This window comes from Castanea sativa, chromosome 6 (assembly GCF_040712315.1).
Source record: "Castanea sativa cultivar Marrone di Chiusa Pesio chromosome 6, ASM4071231v1".
In the NCBI taxonomy this organism is placed as follows: domain Eukaryota; kingdom Viridiplantae; phylum Streptophyta; class Magnoliopsida; order Fagales; family Fagaceae; genus Castanea; species Castanea sativa.
This window is the reverse complement of record NC_134018.1, coordinates 8,103,403-8,123,001: the sequence shown is the minus strand read 5'-3', so window position 1 is coordinate 8,123,001 and position 19,599 is coordinate 8,103,403. Positions and strand designations below refer to the sequence as shown.

Sequence of the window (19,599 nt, the reverse complement as noted above, 5' to 3'; positions counted from 1 at the left end):
GTTGGGATATTTGAAATATAATTGCTAAATAAATCCAAGATTAATTTTGTTTTTTGTTATAGATGATGGATTTTGTCATTTCGCCAATTCGGACTAAATAACGAGCTAATGAATTCCCATCTTTTTGCCATTGTACTTCTCAATTTTACGAAGATCCCATTGTATTCTAAACGCTTGCAACATTGGTCCTGATAAACCCCAATTTAATACTTCATCTCTACCAATAATGCCTACGCCCTCAACTCATTCTAAAAAAATAGGATTTCGTTTTTTCTTGTAATAAGTTTTTTACATTCACTAATTCCTGTTAAATACAACATATTTTTAAATCCTAACGTAACTTTCATTTTCATAGTTATTTCTAAAACGTTTAACATTCTGCTTAGAATTATTGTTTACATTATTTATTTGTCACTCAATATTGATAATTCTAGCGGGAAGATTTATTGAACAATGAAATTTTCACAAGCCAAGACAAACACGTGAGAATTGTAGGATTATTGATAATTCTAGGACCACCAAATATTATACAACTTTGTGCTACAATCACATGACGAGTTGTGGTGCAAAGTTGTGTCATTTTCTGTGATTCTAGCATTTTCTTTTTATGATATGAGAAAGGGGCTGTCATTTGGAAGGAGTAATTAATTTATCTTCGTTGGAATGTACACCAACAGTTCTTCAACATTTTTTTTCAATTACCTAGGGACTTTTTATTAGTGCATTTCCACTATAATCTTTAGTGATATAATGCAATATTTGCACTAGGTCTATGGGTGACAAAATTGATAATATTGTAAATAATGGAAAGGGGCCTTCTGTTTTTTAGCTAAATGATCAAAACCATCATCAGATTGATTCTTCATTACCGCTGAAGGGTTGTATCCAAGATTTGCTCCACTTTATATATTTGATACAGAGAATGTAGTTAAGAGCATGATAAATTATTTTTTATGTGATTAAGAAAATGATGGCATTGATCTTTGATCGTGAAATTGTTAACTGTCCAATACAAATGATTAACAAAAACAATGTTTTGCTTTATGTATTTAGAATGATCAAGGATAGTTGTGAGTTCCAATTAGCTCAGCTAGCAAAATCTCTGATGGTTGTAAAAGAGATCTGGGGTTTAATCTCCACCTACACCAAAAACTGATTAATGTCTTGGTCTGATAATAAAGAACTATTATCAAGAGCGTACGTCATAGGTTGAAACTCTCTCAAAAAAAAAAAAAAAAAAAAGGACTGCTTTGCAAAATCTAATGCTGCAAATGTGAAATTACGTCTCATTAGTGATTATATTTGTCAATCTTCACAATACAATGTAGTCGCGTTTATTATAAAGATATTAACATTGATAGTAATAATCAACAATTTTTTTTTTCACTATTGTTTAATGCTTCCATGTGGTTATATTTGTCAATCTTCACAATACAATGTAGTCGCGTTTATTATAAAAATATTAACATTGATAATAATAATCAACAATTTTTTTTCACTATTGTTTAATGCTTCCATGCATAAGGACATGTTACATGCTAGTTGGTAATTAAGTGTATATTATGTGCTCACTGGTTTGCTTATTGTAAACCATAGTTGGTAATTAAGCGTATATTATGTACTCACGTTAAAATTCAAAATAACTTGTGTGTTATTCTTCATTTGATTACACAAATACAAAATGTATTTGTTAGCATGAACCTTGTTAATAAACTAAAATTATAACCTACTTTATCTTTGGAACATGCAGTCCTTAACTTGTTAGAATGTGTTTTTTGAAACATATTTTTCTTGGAACTTGAAAGAGGCCATGTTATATCCATCTGTATGGTTGGTGCATTACACGCACACCATATTTAATATTTACTTAAAAAATTACTAGTTAAAGGTCCATGCACTCCACGGTTTTGGTAATTTTAGCAGGTTTTGTCTAATTTTACGATTTGTTTATAATTACGAGATTTTAAGCTATTTTTAAGTAATTTTATAATCAAAACATTTTCTTAAGGATTTTAAATTTATAGTATTCAATTTTACCTCTTTCTTCAAGGAAGAAAAAAATGTGATATATCTTGTAGAATTTTCTAATTATTATTAATTACATCATATCTTAAAATCAAACTAATGAGATTTTGACATGTAATTATTTCATATAGCTTTCAAAAAAAAAATTATTTCATATAAACCCAATTAAGGACTAATAAGAGTTAATGTCATAATCACATTGTGTATGCCATATTTTTGGAAAAATGCATATTAACCTTTGAAATTTAATGTGGCTTGATCTTTTGATGAGATTGTTTGTTGATTGTACTTGACATGTTGTTTTAGTGTCCGTTTGACATGATTAATTTTGCCAGCTTATTCTACTATTTTAGTTTATTTTTTCCACTATTTATGAGTCCCACTGTATTATACTATTTCAACTAACTTTTACCTTTACCTACAATACTTTCAGCAAAAAATTTTCAGTTTCAGCAAAATAAGCGAATCCCAAACTGACCATTTATTATTGTAAACTCAATTATATTTTGGAGAGGAACTCATGTTCATCCAACGGCTCAAATGATTTTTTTACTCTTGGATTAGAAAATTACAAATTTACCCTTGATTAATTACCTAGTTGCAAAATTGGGTGTCAATGCCTCCCTCCATGTCCAAAAAGATACCGACGAAACAATTAAGCTTTTCAATAAAGTTCCTACGTTCAAACCTTATGGCATCAAACAGTTCCAACATAATTGCTTGTATGATTATAAATATGATTATTTTATGAACATAATAAATAAATAAAAATAGTAAGAAAAAATAAATCTTGTCATATATTCCCCAAGTTATTAAACCTGTCATCGGCAAGTTATGGGCTCGGTCTTTAGCACAGCCCAGCCTAGGGAGTGGTCCAACAACTTGGGCTTACGAAATGTCGAAGATATGGGCTCAAAGGCACAGGACCAGAAAGGCCCAAAATTCCTAGATTTTTTTTTTTTTTTAAAGTATAAAATAAAATTGAATCCCACGTGTACCCATTGCCTCTGAAGTCTGAAGTCAGTCAAGTTTGCTTTGTTTTGATTAATCAAAAATTATTCAAACTCCTAAAACATCGCCAACTATAACTATTAACCTCAGTTGCCGCTAAAGTTTCTCCATTTTAGGTGAGCTTTTCACTTTCACTAGCTTTGTACTATGGTCCTTATGATCAAAACCCAGTTGCCCTTTTATGGTTTTTTAAGCTTTCTAGGTGGTAAATGAAGTAGGGGTTGGATTATTTTTTTTTTTGGTATACCAGGTGTTTGATTAAAGTTCCCAGAGAATCAGTTTGGTTCCCCAGAAAGGAAAAAGATGTATGAATCTAAGTCACATAACTGAACAAGGATTAGTGAAGTTGGTTTTCCTTATTTTACTTCCTTTGTGCTGGTTTCTTGGTGATCAAACTGAAAATTATGTCTTGCTAGCCTTTTTAGTGCTAAAATTAAGACACTTGCTGCACTGGGTCATAGGAAAGGCTTAGGGAATATGCGTATCTTAGAATTGGAAGCTTAAGGCTAGTGAATAAGTTGACCCCCCCCCCCCCCCCCCTCGATTAAATGTTGAACCCAACTTGCAGGGTTGCATGTATGCGACACAATCTAGTAGGTGAAGGTATTTCGCATTTGATATGCCATGTGTATTGGCTTAAAATGATATAGAGACGGGTTTGCGTGTTAATCTTAGTGTTAGAGATTTTTTTTTTCTTGGATGGGATATATAGCTGATTCATATTATGATGCAAAGGGTGCAACAGTATTTATAAGTGAATTGCACCCTGGAAGCAAAATCACAGCTTTGAGAAACTTGGGATTGTATCTTGTTGTGTATTTTGTTTTGCTTATTAACCTAGCTCACAGTGCATGGCATTACCCCTGATAAAATACTAAGATGAAATTTTTAATGACAATATCAGATATAATTTGAGAAAACTTATAAAAGTGGCGCATTTGTGTTTAACCAAGTGACTTGTGTTAATTCATAAATTTGGTTGCTTGGGCATATGCACATCAAATGCCTTTCCTGCATAAGTGTAGTAATTTCAAATGGGAAAAGGAAATTTATGTTTCATCTCGAAATTTTTTACCAAAGTTTTATTTAACTTAAGATTGATTAGAGAATGAATTAGTTGTCCTCAAATATTCAGGTAACAATTTGTTATTTTATGAGTTGTAGGTCACAAGCAGAGTGAAGACTGATAACCATGCTGCCACAGCACATGAAGAAGGCCATTACTGATAATCCAAAGAAGCTTGCCAACTTGATTGACCTTGTAAATCTTCCTTCAACACTCAGAGAGTTTGTGGGTCAGTCTCAGATTTCTCGTCTGGGCTGTTTTATGAGGGTTTGGTCCTACATCAAGACCAACAATCTCCAGGTTCTTTAACTCTCCTTTAAAAAAGAATGAAAAAATCTGATCAATTTTTTCCCCTTAAAGCTTCAATCTGAAGTAAGGGATATTCACATATCAACTCATTTTTGGCGTTGGGGTTTTAGTTATTTTGATTTGAGGGGATTCGATGATCTCTCTTGTGCATATCATCTGCATATAATTCTTTATATTGTTTATGATTAGAAATTAATTTAATGTTTTACAATTGGTGATATTAATCTAAGAAGAACCAAAAGACTTTGTTGAAAAGATGAAAGATTTTTTTGAACAAGTGACAGATTTGTACGATCCTGGACCAACTCCTTTATCAAAATATTGGCAGTTCATGCGTCTCTCTCTCTCTCTCTATATATATATATATATGTGTGTGTGTGTGTGTGTGTGTGTGTGTGTGTGTGTGCCCGTGCGTGCATGCGTGCGTGCGTGCGTGCATGCGTGTGTGTGCACATGTGCGTGCGCGTACATTTCAAACTCATCTCAGTTATAATAGGTGATGATTGCCATTGCAAACAGGGGGTTGTTTCTATATATTATAATGACCTCAATCCCAAGTACTTAAATTGGTTATATCAGGGGTGACTGAAGAAGCAATATGAAAGAGTACATATTAAAGTTTTCTTGGCCTTTATATTATTGCACTGATTCTGGTTTGCTAGATTTATGTTTATTTTAATGGATATATATGTACTTCCTTATCCTGACATGAAATTTGGGGTGTGCCTTTAATTGTTAAGGATCCAAAAAACAAAAATGTGGTCAACTGTGATGAAAAGCTGAGGAGTATTCTCTTAGGCAAGCATCAGGTTGAGCTAGCTGAACTCCCTTCATTGATCAAATTGCATTTTCCCAAAGAGCCGAAGTAAGCTGTGCAATCAATGCTAAGGTGCCTATTTTTGTTAATCCTACAGAATATTCTCTTCCTGAAGTTTTATTTTTTTAATATAGTTTTTGGCTGCTTCATGTTGTACCAAGTTAAATGGTGAGTATTTGTACTTTTGAGTTTGTGACTGGCTTTGGGGTTAGCTTCTATTATAGTAACTCCGTGGCATTAAAATTATAATCTAAGTAGTTATTGTTGTATTTTTCCAAATCATATGTCCATATCAATGATGGAAAAATTAATGGGAAAAAGAAAATGCTTGTGTAACATAATAATGTCTGCTTTTCTTAAGGGTCTTTTCTCATCAGGGATGTGAAATGCCTCATGTTTTGTACATAGGCCAGACTTTTCCCCACTGAATTTATTTTGATTGAGAGGTTTGCAAGTGGTTACAAAGTACTATCTCCTGAAAGTGGAACCTTTCCATAACATATCTCAAGGGATTCAATCCATTTGCTTGTTACACCTTATCTCAGCTTTTACATACTCCTAGTGAAGTTTGGGGAGAATCTCAGTTGGTAAAGAAAATCTCAGTATTAAGTCTGTTTGATGTGTGTATATATATATATATATATATATATATATATATATATTATATTTTTTCCATTTCTTATGGAGTTGTTATCAATATAAATTACAATTGAGACAGAGCAACATTTCTCTATCTTTCGTTCAACAAAAAAAAAAAGAGAAAGAGCAACATCGTGAATGAATAAGATTAATTCTGTTGTAATTGCACATGGTGCATTATATAACTCTAGTCACCATAGAAACTCAGCTAGACTATTTTTCACCACATGATAAGCAATGATACCATTTGTTTTCTCCGTGGGGTGGAAGGAATCCCAAAATACGTATTTATTTGCATCTGAACATGTGAATGGATTTATCTTATCACACAAGTAACTCATCTCGAACATTCCAGTTCCACAACATGCCTTTGCTGCCTCTTCAAATCCTGCAATGAGGAATTTACTTATAATTTTGGTCTTGCAACACAAATCACAAGTGATGTGATTAGGAATTTGACATAGACAAGGGCGCCTGCCCCCTCACTCCACTATGAGAGAGAGAAGTTGACAATGCAAAACCATATAAAGTCTATACCAGCAAATGAAGCTCTTGAAGCAGATACATTGAAAACATGACACCAAGTAAAAATCAACATTTAAACAACAATATGGAAAGTTTTGCTGCCTTTGCTAGATTTGAATGCATGGTTTGATAGTCCCTGTTCATATATACTTTGTTATCTAGTTTGGCAGAAAGTCACTGATCAAAAAAAGAAGAATCTAGTTTGGTAGAAAGCTCAGAAACTACAATTGAAAAACTGAATGTAAGAGTATCTAATTAGAGAGCTGGCTGTGATGGATGGGAAAATTAAAACAAAATATTTGCCACCCCAAACCCAAATAAATAAAGCAAAAGAAAGAACGCATCCATGTGCTTTGATATCTACAATTGTATATTATATCCAGTTAAACCAAGTGACATGTAGATCGACCAATTGGCTTGTAACTACAAGGAGCAATTTCATCCATTTAGACTACCTACACCTCCTGAAAAATTACACGTGTTCCCCTTTCTGTAAAAATTAAATGTTTAATTATCAAAAAATAGTTACATTTGTTCCCTTACTTGGTAAGGATTTAATAACACCACTGGCCATGTGATTGCTTGATGCCAGATATTTGTTCTACCATATTGGATCATCAAAACCCATTACATTACTAGACTAGTCATTTGTAACCTTTATGGTAATTGATGAGATGAGATTATATCACTGGATCTATATGTCATTCATATCATGCAATGTCAAAACAGTTGTGATTGTAGGAATAACAAAAGGCTTACCAAACAATTCTGGATTCTGAATCATTTCTAAGAGAATATCGTAAGGGTTTGAAAGCACCAGTCGGATTCCGGCAAGCTGCTTGTTCAGATTTGCAATCATTCCCTTCAACTTTTCATTAAAATCTTTGGCCACATCATTGTATTCCTCTATACAGTCACTCCCAAGCAAGATATTTGTGGTTCTTTCCAATGGTAAACACCCCATTGGAGGAAGCCCAGTTACGGATAGCTTCCGAGCTCCAAGATTGTAAAGCTCTGTGATGAAATTTCCACAAATACCTACTAGAAAATTCTGGTACCCCTTGATGGAGAACTCCAACGATCTTTTTGGAAGTATATAGTAGTTCTCTAGGAAATCATTGGTTCCTATGCTTAACAGGTAGAGTGCTTCACCCAGAACCTCGTTAGCAATCTCATTGCCAAGATATCCTCTCAGGTCCTGCTGGTATTCCTTGTAGTACTCCAATTCCTTCCATAGAGGCATTACAGACTGCAAGTAATAAAGAGAATAAGCCTATCGCTAACCACAAATTTCTCTCTATGAAACTTGATCTAGTAATTTTAACCATGTAACTGAACACACTATATTATATTTTAGCAGTCTATATTTCAGAAACTGGTAGAAAACCATTAAGAAACTTAATCATAATGATGAGAACTTCAAATGGTGACTGAATTTATTTTGAAAATAAAACTGCAACTAAAGTTTTAGTCATGTCTATATTTTTCTTAGGGAAAAACTAATTACACACTAGTGTGTATGCACACAAGTGTTAAATAACACTAAAATTATGAGTTAAACTCATATTTTCAATTTCGAAATCATGATTTAGACTCATGATTTTAGTGTTATTACACACTTGTGTGGATACACACAAGTGAGTAATAAACACTGCTCATTCCTTTTTTCAAGGTCGATGTGTGACTTACTAGCACATCAGAAGTAGCATTATCATAACCAGTTCCAGCAGATGCAAAGCAAACTCCAGTAGCAAATTCTCTGATATCATATGAAGGATCCAAATATGCAGGTATTATTGGCTTGATCCCAAAAGCTTCAGAAATGAAGTCTGTTGGAAGTCGACCATTGGAAAACCTTCCTGTGGGCTGACCACCAAAGAAATCTCTACCATAAGGCTGAAAATTGCTCTTTAGGATTGTAGAAATTTGGTTGTTGTTCCCTGAATCCACAGTAGAGTCTCCAAACACTATAATCGCTGGAACTCTTGCATATGTGTGTGCTATTTGCAGTAGGAAATGAGTTAAGAGGAAGCAATGAATGGCCTCGTTTGCCATCTTTTGTTTCCTTCAGCTTTGGTCTTGATTAATTGGTTTATAGTATGACAAGCTTGGAGGTGGTTGTAAAATTGGTATGAATGGGTGTGAGTGGGGAATGAGAAGAGAGGTTAAATGGTAAGTTAAAGTGGGCGAAGTTTGTTGAGACTTTTACTTGATTTTGTCACTCTTTGTGCTTAAATTGTGCATTAGCATTTAATCGTAGAAAGAGTGGGTTAGAAACATTTTGAGTTTTACCAGTCTAAGCAATTGGTAGCCTTGTCTCATAGCACTTCATCACGATATTCATGATAATAATTATAAGAAAGATGGAAGGAGTAGGACAATGTTTCTTGAAATATAAGTATTTCTCATTTTGGTTTGAAATTAATGGTGCAAGAAATTCTTGTTAATATAAAACCCCTCCCCCCATCTTTCTCTCTTCTCACTACCAACCAGCGAAATTGTTCTTTTATAATAATAATAATAATTTAGGTTCTATTCAACAGCTTTTTTGAAAGGAAAAAAGAAAAAGAAAAAGAAGTTAGATCCCACCCAACACTAGCAATGCTTTGGTCTATAAGTTTAACTAATGAACTTGTGGAAATCATTAGAGTTTTTTACATTCTAAAAAATGGGAGGGTATAGGTTCGATTTTCAGGCTTAAACCCCCCCTACTTTCTGGGTGGCTTATATCTCTTCACTTACTTATCGGCTTCTAGCACAAGGGTAAATAAAAATTATAGAGCATCTAAAAAAGACCACTTTCTTACATCAATTTTGAATCAAAGTCAATTATTTCTACAGTTTCTGTTGGGTAGTTTTTAGATAATAAAACAAGTTTTCTACTCTACTAACAGTCACAAGACTCGCAACTCACAACTCAATAACTAGTTAAGACTTAAGACCGTCGTGAGTTTTGTGTGGTGTCAGTTACATTTCAAGAAAGGTTACGTTTTTCTACATTAACAATTGAGAATGCAAAAGAAAGCAGTGAAATTGCTTTTAAAAAATGTTGATTCTCACGAGGAAAATGCTTGTATATAAACTGACTTATAAACAATGAAACTTGGAGAGGTTAAAAAGAATCAAACGTGAAAGGGATTGTTTTGTTAAAAGAAAATGGGTCCGGACAAATCCGTTTTTGAAGAAATTTTATTAGGAATCTTTTTTAATTCCCAATAGAAATTTTTCCAAAAATTGTATATTATTGTCGTTAATAAAATCCAAAGAAAATACGTGCCCTAGCCTAACACCTTTAAGCATAGGTGGGTCAAATCACTTTCCCAAAAAATACAGCATTACTTTCGGTGCTCTTAAAACGGTTGGGAAGACACTGGCTTGTTTCTTTTTTGCGTTGGTAGCACTGGCTGGAGGTAGTGTCTCATTGAGTCACAAGACTCAACTCACGATTTTAATGTGAAGCACCAGTCCATCTACAAGTGGACTGTGTGGCTGTTTGTGCTCTCTCCAACCAATGATGGGCTATAAGTATAATTTAAATCGGTCCCCTTTTAATGGAAAATTATTTGGTGCTACTATAAGACGATGATGTAGTGCTCATCTCTCTCACATTCATGATAGATTCTATCATGAATTTAATTAGTGGGATCCATAATAAATATAAAAGAATAGATACTACATCACCATTCTCTAAAAGCATGTAATAATTCCTCCATTTTTATTTTTTTAGAAAAATATGTTTTTGAAAGAATTATAGAATTCTCCAAGATTGCAATAAACGTATACTCCCTTATTTCACAAGAATGGTAGTTCCTACCATAAATTTAACAAGTATAACTCATCATTATCTGAAAGGAGAGAATATGCATTCATTATACTCCCAAAATATTTTATAAATACCTGATTTTGAGTCACATATGCCATCAAAGAATTGGGGTTGAAGTTTCACTGTTTGTGCTATTGAATGCCTATCACAAGTTTGATTACATAGTGGACAAATAACTCCAAATCGGTTTATAGCTATCTGCTGCAACGCACTGCATGGTGATTTATAAGATTATCTATGTTTATTATTTAAACAAGTCACACTACTCATTAAAAAAAGAGAAATATTACGTTCACAATATTTTCACAACATTTTTATAATAAATTATAAGTTGTAAGTTGTTACTTGTTCTAATTTAAATCAACAACTTAAATTACTTTTTTGCTCGCTCGTAACAACTAATAACACCTCACTTGAGATTTGTTGTGAAAATATTGTAAATATAGCATTTTTCTTATAAAAAAAAATTACGTCTACAATATTTTTACAAAAAATTCTATGCGACAAATTGTTACTAGGTAGAAAAACATGTCAATAGTGAGCCCAAGTCACTACTCATTAAAAAAAAAAAAAGTGTTATGTTCACAATATTTTCACAATAAATCATACGTGGTAAGTTGTTATTGGTTCTAATTTGAATCTACAACTTAAATTACTTTTTTGTCCACCATTAACAACTAATGACAACTTACCACTTAGGATTTATTATGAAAATGGTGTAGCCATAGCCTTTTTCTTGTTAAAAAAAAATGATATATTTACAATATTTTCACAACAAATTCTATGTAACAAATTGTTACTGGTAGAAAAACATGTCAATAATGGGCTCAGGTTAGGACCAGTAAAACCTTACCATTTAGAATTTATTATGAAAATATTGTGGATATAGTATTTCTCTTAAAAAAAAAAAACATTATGCTACTAAAACTATGATCTTCAATTGTTACACACTAAGTTAGAACAAGAATAGATTGAAAGCTAAACTTTTTTGTTTGTAGGCACCTATATGGGTAAATTTGCTTAAAATTTGTAAAAGATAGATCCAATTTTAATGATCTATATTAAACCTATTGGCACATATCCTATCTCTTTACAATCTAGTCATACGCCTTTGCTAGCAAAAAAAAAAAAAACAAGTAGCTTCCCCTTTCCTCCCTGAGGTTATAGATTCAATCCTTAAAATTGAGAACCGGCTTGTGTCCAATAGTCCAGTTCATTAAGTTTTGGATAATTGGACCCAAGTTTTGCAAAACATTTGAGTCAACATTTTCTGCATTGGGCCTTAGCAAAAGCCCTTGGTTCGTCACCTATCTTCCCAACTTTATCACACATTAAACAAGCTTTTAATTTAACCGGATGCTAGAAATGTTCTTAAGGCATTACAGAGCTCTTCATTGGATTATTCGTGGCTGGGGAACTTGGTTTTGGAAGCTCAATCTTTGTTCTTTTAATTTACTATGTGTGAAATTTTTATTGCTAGAAGTGAAGCTACAAATATATTATTCTGGTTTTGTAGTTTGGACTTTGGATGGAGGAGGCACCTAGCTCCTTTCGTTCAAAACCAGTTACCCTCTGATGTACCTAACTGAGTTAATGATAGACGCTCTCTGACTCATCCAGTTCAGCAGATTTTCATCACCATTTCGTGAAGGAGCACTATTGATTGTGCAGGACCATGAAGAAAATGACAAAAAAGTAGCTAGGTTCTTCAATTTTAAGAATACGATTTAGGTAGCCAATAAATGAATGTGATCAATCCATGCAAATGGGTTCCATGCAATCCTGCAACCCCAATTAAGGAGTGCCATACTGCTGTTAAAAAATTTGGTTTTATATCTCATATAAAATACACAGCAGAAGCAATAAATATGGATCTATTTCATTTATGACTGATAACATGTACTATGTAAATTTCAGAATTTAAGAACAAGATAGCGTACCTTGGTATAATGAAATTCAAAACAAAAGATTAGAAGTACTCGGAAACACTTTTAATCTTCACTCCAATTTCACTTTATGTCCAAGATGTATGGTCTCTTCATCAGTTTTCAAGGGAGAATGATAGAGTGTCTCACTTTCACATACACACCATTTCACAATGATGTCTCTCCTTTTTTTTTCTCTAATTATGTTTCTCCCTTTATAACTAACTGATTATTTAATTGAGCTGGTCTATTGAGCCTTTCTAATTTGGTTTTAGTGTGTGGCTTGGAGTGAGACCAATAAGACATTAGCTCCAATGAGCCTTGGGCTTTTCTGTCAACTCTTGGCAAGTCAAAAGTTACCATTAATTATATTTAATACCACTATATAAATATAATTGCACTCTAGGCTTTATTAATAAATTATATCCCAAAACTTCATTATACATGCAATCCCTTCATAAAATATTCGTAATAATACAAAGTCATAAAATATAGATTGCCACTTTGAAAATTACATCTTAATCCTTAAGTACCCAGTTTAATCCTATAAAGTTATTCACCATATATTTATGAAATCTAATTTCATAAATATATACTTTAGTAACTTTTTACCAAAGTGGTTAGGCCTAACTCTCTGAATAATTAAACACATTAAACTTATCTAAATTGAATATTTTATATCTCCATCAAGAGACTATAAATTTCATCTTGAGAATATATGTTTCACCAACACTAAATGTGGCTATCCAACATACTGAGGTTTTGACTGTTATTTTAGATCTCACTCTTGATATATCAAAGCAACATACACTTCATGATCAGATCCATTATCCTCTCAGGATTAAGAGTTCATGTAAATGGAAGTTGTGAGATTTATTATTCATTTGACAGTCATTAGGAAAATAATAAATCTCACAGCGGTCCAGTTCAATATGTCTTAACTCTTAAAACATATCAACATATCAACTAGAAGTCTACACTTCTATGATCAAGACAAATCATCTTAGTTGATATGTTATAGTCTTCGCAGATGAAATGCCCAATTTCATTACTGACTACGAACTACAATTCTGAGTTTACAAAGAACTTGTGATTTATATCTTCTGTGACTTTTCACGTAAATCACAATGCATTTCATGGACTATATGATAATGTCTCAATATTCATGTTACTATTATTTTAGATAATAGTAAAATAACTTTATTAAACACAACATTAAGTTATGCATAATGTCATACATAAAATCATACAATAGGATTTAAGGACACACATCCCAACAATCTCCCACTTGCCCTAAAGATTATTATGCACTGATCTAACTCTCATTCTCTCCAAATGTGACTCAAAAGTCCTTTGAGACAAGGTTTTGGTAAAAGGATCCGCTAGATTACTTACACTATCAATCTTTGCTACTACTATATCTCCTCGAGCAACAAAGTCTCGAATAATGTGGTACTTTCTCTCAATGTGTTTTCCTTTCTTGTGATTCCTTGGATCTTTGGATTGTGTCACCACTCCACTATTGTCGCAAAACAATGTGATGGGAACTTGCTCCATTCTCACAACACCAAGATCATAAAGGAATTTCTTGAGTCAAACAGCTTCCTTTGCCGCCTCACAAGTAGCAACATATTCAGCTTCCATGATGGAGTCCGCAATACAAGATTGCTTAACACTCCTCCAACTTATGACTCCACCTCCCAAGGTGAAAACACATCTTGAAGTGGATTTTCTGAAATGATCCGGTTGAAAATCTGAATCTGTATAGCCAATGGGAATCAAATCCTCACACCGGTAGACAAGCATATAATCTCTCGTTCTCCTAAAATACTTGAGAATATGCTTTACAACTTGCCAATGTTTTGGTCCTGGATTTGATTGATATCGGCTGACCATGCCAACTGAATAACAGATATCTAGTTTAGTACAAAGCATGGCATACATGAGACTTCCCACTGCAGAAGCATAAGGAACTTGTCTCATCATATTTTCTTCCTCTTGAGTCTTAGGCCTTTGGTCATCAAACAGAGGAACTCCATGTCTGAAAGGAAGTAATCATTTTTTTGGAGTTTTGCTTGCTAAACCCTTCAAGAACCTTATCTATATATCTAGCTTGTGATAAGCCTAACATCTTACTCTTGCGATCTCACCAAAGTTTGATCTCTAAAATAAAGTTAGCCTCACCCAAGTCCTTCATATCAAATTGGCTAGATAACCAAACATTTACTAATGACATTACTCCTACATCATTTTCAATAAATAAAATATCATTAACATAAAGCACTAGGAACATTACTACTTGATCTCTATGTCTTTTGTACACACATGGTTCATCAAGATTTTGTTCAAAACCAAATGACTTAATTGCTTGATCAAATCTGATGTTCCATAACCTAGATGCTTGTTTAAGTTCAAAAATGGACCTTTTCAACTTGCATACTATATGCTCTTGGTTCTTTGCTATAAAACCTTTCGGTTGCAACATGTATATTTCTTCAAGATTGCCATTAAGAAATGCAGTCTTGATATCCATTTGTCAAATCTCCTAATCATAATGAGCAGCAATGGATAAGAGAATTCTGATAGACTTAAGCATGGCTACTGGCGACAAAGTTTCATCATAATCAATACCTTCTTTTGAGTATACCCTTTCGTCACTAGTCTTACTTTAAGGTTTCTACATTTCCATCTATCCCTCTCTTCCTCTTGTAAACCCATTTGCAATCAACAAGTTTAATGCCGTTAGGCGCCTTTACAAGATCCCATACATGATTGAAATACATAGAATCCAATTCAGATTTCATAGCCTGGACCCAATGATGTGCATCTATATCATTCATTGCTTCATCATAAGTGTAAGAATCCAATTCAGCCTCTTTTGAGATAACTTCATAAGTTTCTCCCAAACCTATAAATCTTATAGGAGGCCGAACAATTCTCCCACTACGACGAGGCACCTGAGTACTAGATATCTCATGAGTAGTATCTTGTAATGTATCTAATACAGTCACATCATCCCTAGTTTCATTCATTGGTTGTTCAACTACAGGTTCATTCATTTCAGCCAAGACAACTCTATTTCTAGGAGTATAATCATTCATATAGTCATTTTCCAAGAATTTGGCATTTGTGCTAACAAACACTTTATTATTCTTATGACTATAGAATAAACCTCCAACAGTTCCTTTTGAATACCTTACAAAAAATACCACTTCTGTTTTAGACTGTAACTTGTCAGACTTTCCTTTCAACACATGTGCTAGACAACTCCAAATATGGAGATGTCTTATACTAGGCTTACGCATATTCCACAACTCTACAGGTGTTTTAAGAACAAACTTCGTAGGTACTAAATTCAAAAGATATATTGCAGTAATTAAGGCATATCCCCAAAAGAAAATTGGTAGAGTCGAATAACTCAACATGGACCTAACCATATCTAAAAGAGTCCTATTCCTTCTTTCTGCTACACCATTTTGTTCTGGAGTTTCAGGTGCAGTCAACTGGGATATAATCTCATTTTTAGTCAAGTAATCCTTGAAGTCACCAAGAAGGTATTCGCCACCTCAATCAGATCGAATGGCCTTTATACGTTTACCCAATTGATTATCAACTTCAGCCCTAAACTCTTTGAACTTTTCAAAGGTTTTGGACTTCCGTTTCATTAGGTACACATAACCAAATCTAGAGTAATCATTAGTGAAAGTAATGAAATACTCATAGCCAACTCTTGCTTGGATTGACATAGGATCATATACTTCTCAATGTACTAGTTCTAGCAAATCTTGGGCTCTTCTACATTTTGCATTAAAAGGTCGTTTGGTCATTTTACCTTCCAAACAAGATTCACAAACTAGATAACCATCAAAGTCCATGGGCTCTAAAGATAAGTCTTTGAATTATGTTTGAATTAATATGACCCAAATACAAGTGCCAAAGATATGCATCACTAGTAAAATGAAACTTTCTCTTTAATGATTTCACGTGTGAATTATTATCTAATTCAGAAATATATAATTCAGAATTATATAATTCATGCTTATCAAGAGTTAAAATATAAAGATCATCCACAATATTGCCAGAACAGATAAACACTTTACCATTTTTTATTACAACATTGTCTTTAAGGATAACACAATATCCATGTTTACCTAAATAAGTTGCAGAAATTAAATTCCTACGAACATTAGGTACATAAAGACAGTCTTCCAATATTAAAATCCTAGACCCAAAGCATAAATCAACAACTCCAACAGCTATAACCGGAATCCTGCTCCCATCAGCCAAAGTAAGAAACAATTCCCCTTCATTCAGCTTTCTGGTCTCCTGAAACCCTACAAAGAATTGCAGATATGATTAGTACAACCTGAATCCACACACCAGGACTCCATAGGATTCTGTACCAAACATATTTCAAGAAGAAATGAACTTTTATTACCCTTATTCTTGGCAGCTTTGAACTTTGGACAATTCCTCTTTCAATGTCCTTTCTCACCACAATGGAAAAACTTTCCTTTGATCTTCTTTCCTTTGTCGACAACCCCTAAGGCAATTTATTTACCATTTTTCTTAGTGAAGTTCTTCTTCTTCTTCTTCTTCTTCTTCTTCTTCTTCTTCTTTTTCTTCTTATCCTTGCCTTTCGACTTAGGTTGAGAAGTAGAAGTTTCACCCACATTGGCTTCAACACTAGAAATTCCAAGGATGCCTTCAACCGCCACCAACTCATTCATAAATTCAGACAAAGAATAAATCTTTTTGTTCATATTATAATTGAGTCTGAATTCCTTGAATGATTCCCGTAGTGATTAGAGTATCATATCCACTTGGGATTCTCCATCAATGTCGGCACCTAAAACTTCTAATATATTCAGATTAGCAATTATCCTAAGACAATACTCCCTCACTGAACTTCCTTCAGCCATTTTGGTATTATAAATTTGACTCATAGTTTCTTGCCTTGCAGATTGGCCTTGCTCACCAAATATCTCCTTCAGACTTAGTATTATATTCGAAACTAGTTCTACATCCTGCATTTGATGCTGTAGAATATTTGAAATAGATACTAGAATATAGCACTTGGCCATCTCATTAGATTTCTGCCAACGATCATATCGAGGTTTTTCCTCAAGATGAGCATCTAATGAAGAAAAGTTAGGACATGGTTGAGTAAGCACATATTTGTGCTCTTCAGCTGTAAGAACTAAAGGAAATGTGCATGTTTGTATCAGATACTAAACATACGCAGCAAAAAAAATAACAGATCTACTTCATTCATAAATATTAACATGCACTATGTAAGTTTCAAAATTTGAGAATAAGAGAGTGTACCTTGGAGTGGTGAATTTCAAAAAAATTTCAGATCAAAAGCACTTGGGAACACTTTCAATCTTCACTCTAATTCCATTAACGCCCAAGATGTGTGGTCTCTCAATCAGTTCCAAAGGGAGAATGTCAAAGTGTCTAACACTTCTTACACCACTTCACAATAGTGTTTTAATCAATCTCTACAGAAAATTCTGTATGTTTCTCCCTTTGTATCTAACTGATTATCTAATTGAACTGGTCTTTTAGACCTTTCCAATTGAGCTTAAGTGTGTGGCTTGGAGTTGGACCAAAAGGGACCAATAAGACATTAGTTCCAATGGGTCTTGGGCTTTTCTATCAACTCTTGACAAGTCCAAAGTTACCATTAATTATATTTAATGCCACTATATAAATATAGTTGTACTCTAGGTCTTATTTATAAATTATATCCCAAGACTTTATTGTACATACAACTCCTTTATAAAATATTTGTAGTAACACAAAATCATGAATGTAGACTGCCACTTTGTAAATTACTATATCTTATCCTTGAGTACCCGGTTTAATCCTTTAAGTTATTCATCATATATTTATGAAATCCAATTTCATAAATATATACTCTAGTAACTATTTACTAAAGTAGTTAGGCCTAACATTCTGAATAACAAACCCATTAAACTTATCTCAATGGAATATTTTGTATCTCTGTTAAGAGACTATGAATTCCATCTTGAAAATATATGTTCCATCAACATCAAATGTGGTTGCTCAACATACTGAGGTTTTGACCATAACTCTAGATCTCACTCCTGATATATCAAAGTAATCTACATCTCATGACCAAGTCTATTATTCTTTCAGGATTAAGAGTTTATGTAAATACAAGTCGTGAGTTTATTATTCATTGATAGTCGTTAGGAGAATAATAAATCTCGCACCGGTCCAGTTCAATATGTTTTAACTCTTAAAACATATCAACATATCAACTAGAAATCTTCATTTTCATGATCAAAACAAATCATCTTAGTTGATATATTATAGTCTTCGCAGATGAAATGCCCAATTTCATCATTGGCTACGAACTAAAATTTTGAGTTTACGAAGAACTTGTGATTTATATCTTCTGTGACTTTTCACATAAATCACATACTATGCATCTCATGGACTATATGATAATGTCTCAATATTCATGTTAGTATTATTTTTAGATAATAACAAAACAACTTTATTAAACACAACATAATGTCATATATAATAACATACATAGTATCATACAATAGGATTTAAGGACACACATCTTAACAATCTCCCACTTGCCTTAAAGACTATTGTGCACTAATCTAACTCCCAACTCCTCCAAATGTGATTCGAAAGTCCTTTGGGGCAAGACTTTAGTAAAGGGATCTGCTAGATTCTTTGCACCATCAATCTTTGCTACTATCACATCTCCACGAGCAATAATGTCTCGAATGATGTGCTACTTTCTCTCAATGTGCTTTCCTTTCTTGTGATTCCTTAGATCCTTGGATTGTGCAACTGCTCCACTATTGTTACAGAATAATGTAATAGGAACTTGCTCAATTCTCATAACACCAAGATCAGAAAGGAATTTCTTGAGCCAAACAGCCTCCTTTGCTGCCTCACAAGCAGTAACATATTCGGCTTTCATGGTGGAGTCGGCAATACAAAATTGCTTAACACTCCTCCAACTTATGGCTCCACCTCCCAAGGTAAAAACACATCTCGATGTGGATTTTCTGAAATCTAGATCCGGCTGAAAATCTGAATCTGTATAGCCAATAGAAATCAAATCCTCATACCGGTAAACAAGCATATAATCCCTCGTTCTCCTTAGGTACTTGAGAATATGCTTTACAGCTTGTCAATATTTAGGTCCTGGATTTGATTGATATCGACTGACCATACTAATTGAATAACAAATATCAGGTCTAGTACAAAGCATGGCATACATGAGATTTCCTACCATAGAACATAAGGAATCTGTCTCATCATGTTTTTTTCCTCTTTAGTCTTAGGCCTTTGGTCATTAGATAGAGGAACTCCATGTCTAAAAGGAAGTAATTCTTTCTTGGAGTTTTGCATGCTAAACCGTTCTGGAACCTTATCTATATATCCAACTAATGACAAACCTAAT

At 33.5% G+C, this 19,599-nt stretch overlaps 2 protein-coding genes across 2 annotated transcripts; one reads left to right on the top strand and one right to left on the bottom strand.

Moving 5' to 3' along the window:
• Window positions 1–3,025: 3,025 nt before the first annotated feature.
• Window positions 3,026–5,507, top strand: LOC142638375 (upstream activation factor subunit UAF30). The gene is made up of 3 exons (XM_075812405.1): window positions 3,026–3,152; window positions 4,201–4,402; window positions 5,152–5,507. Exons 2-3 carry the CDS (start codon window positions 4,229–4,231, stop codon window positions 5,278–5,280), a joined length of 303 nt encoding a protein of 100 aa, XP_075668520.1. The 5' UTR covers window positions 3,026–3,152; window positions 4,201–4,228; the 3' UTR covers window positions 5,281–5,507.
• A 181-nt stretch (window positions 5,508–5,688) lies between these two features.
• LOC142638374 (GDSL esterase/lipase At4g26790-like) lies at window positions 5,689–8,482 on the bottom strand. Its single transcript, XM_075812404.1, has 3 exons — window positions 8,082–8,482; window positions 7,152–7,641; window positions 5,689–6,255 (listed from the first exon to the last, which is right to left on the bottom strand). The coding sequence occupies exons 1-3, from the start codon at window positions 8,445–8,447 to the stop codon at window positions 6,059–6,061; spliced, it is 1,053 nt and encodes a 350-aa protein (XP_075668519.1). The 5' UTR covers window positions 8,448–8,482; the 3' UTR covers window positions 5,689–6,058.
• Between the last annotated feature and the right edge of the window lie 11,117 nt (window positions 8,483–19,599).

What these genes read in the sequence shown, in the direction of transcription:
- LOC142638374 (XM_075812404.1), bottom strand. Translation starts at nt 8,447, where the DNA reads ATGGCAAACGAGGCCATTCATTGCTTCCTCTTAACTCATTTCCTACTG. An exon ending in ATGCTACTTCTGATGTGCTA is followed by an intron (nt 7,642 to 8,081) that starts GTAAGTCACACA and finishes TATTACTTGCAG; the next exon opens with TCTGTAATGCCTCTATGGAA. An exon ending in TCAGAATCCAGAATTGTTTG is followed by an intron (nt 6,256 to 7,151) that starts GTAAGCCTTTTG and finishes TCCTCATTGCAG; the next exon opens with GATTTGAAGAGGCAGCAAAG.
- LOC142638375 (XM_075812405.1), top strand. Translation starts at nt 4,229, where the DNA reads ATGCTGCCACAGCACATGAAGAAGGCCATTACTGATAATCCAAAGAAG. An exon ending in TCAAGACCAACAATCTCCAG is followed by an intron (nt 4,403 to 5,151) that starts GTTCTTTAACTC and finishes TTAATTGTTAAG; the next exon opens with GATCCAAAAAACAAAAATGT.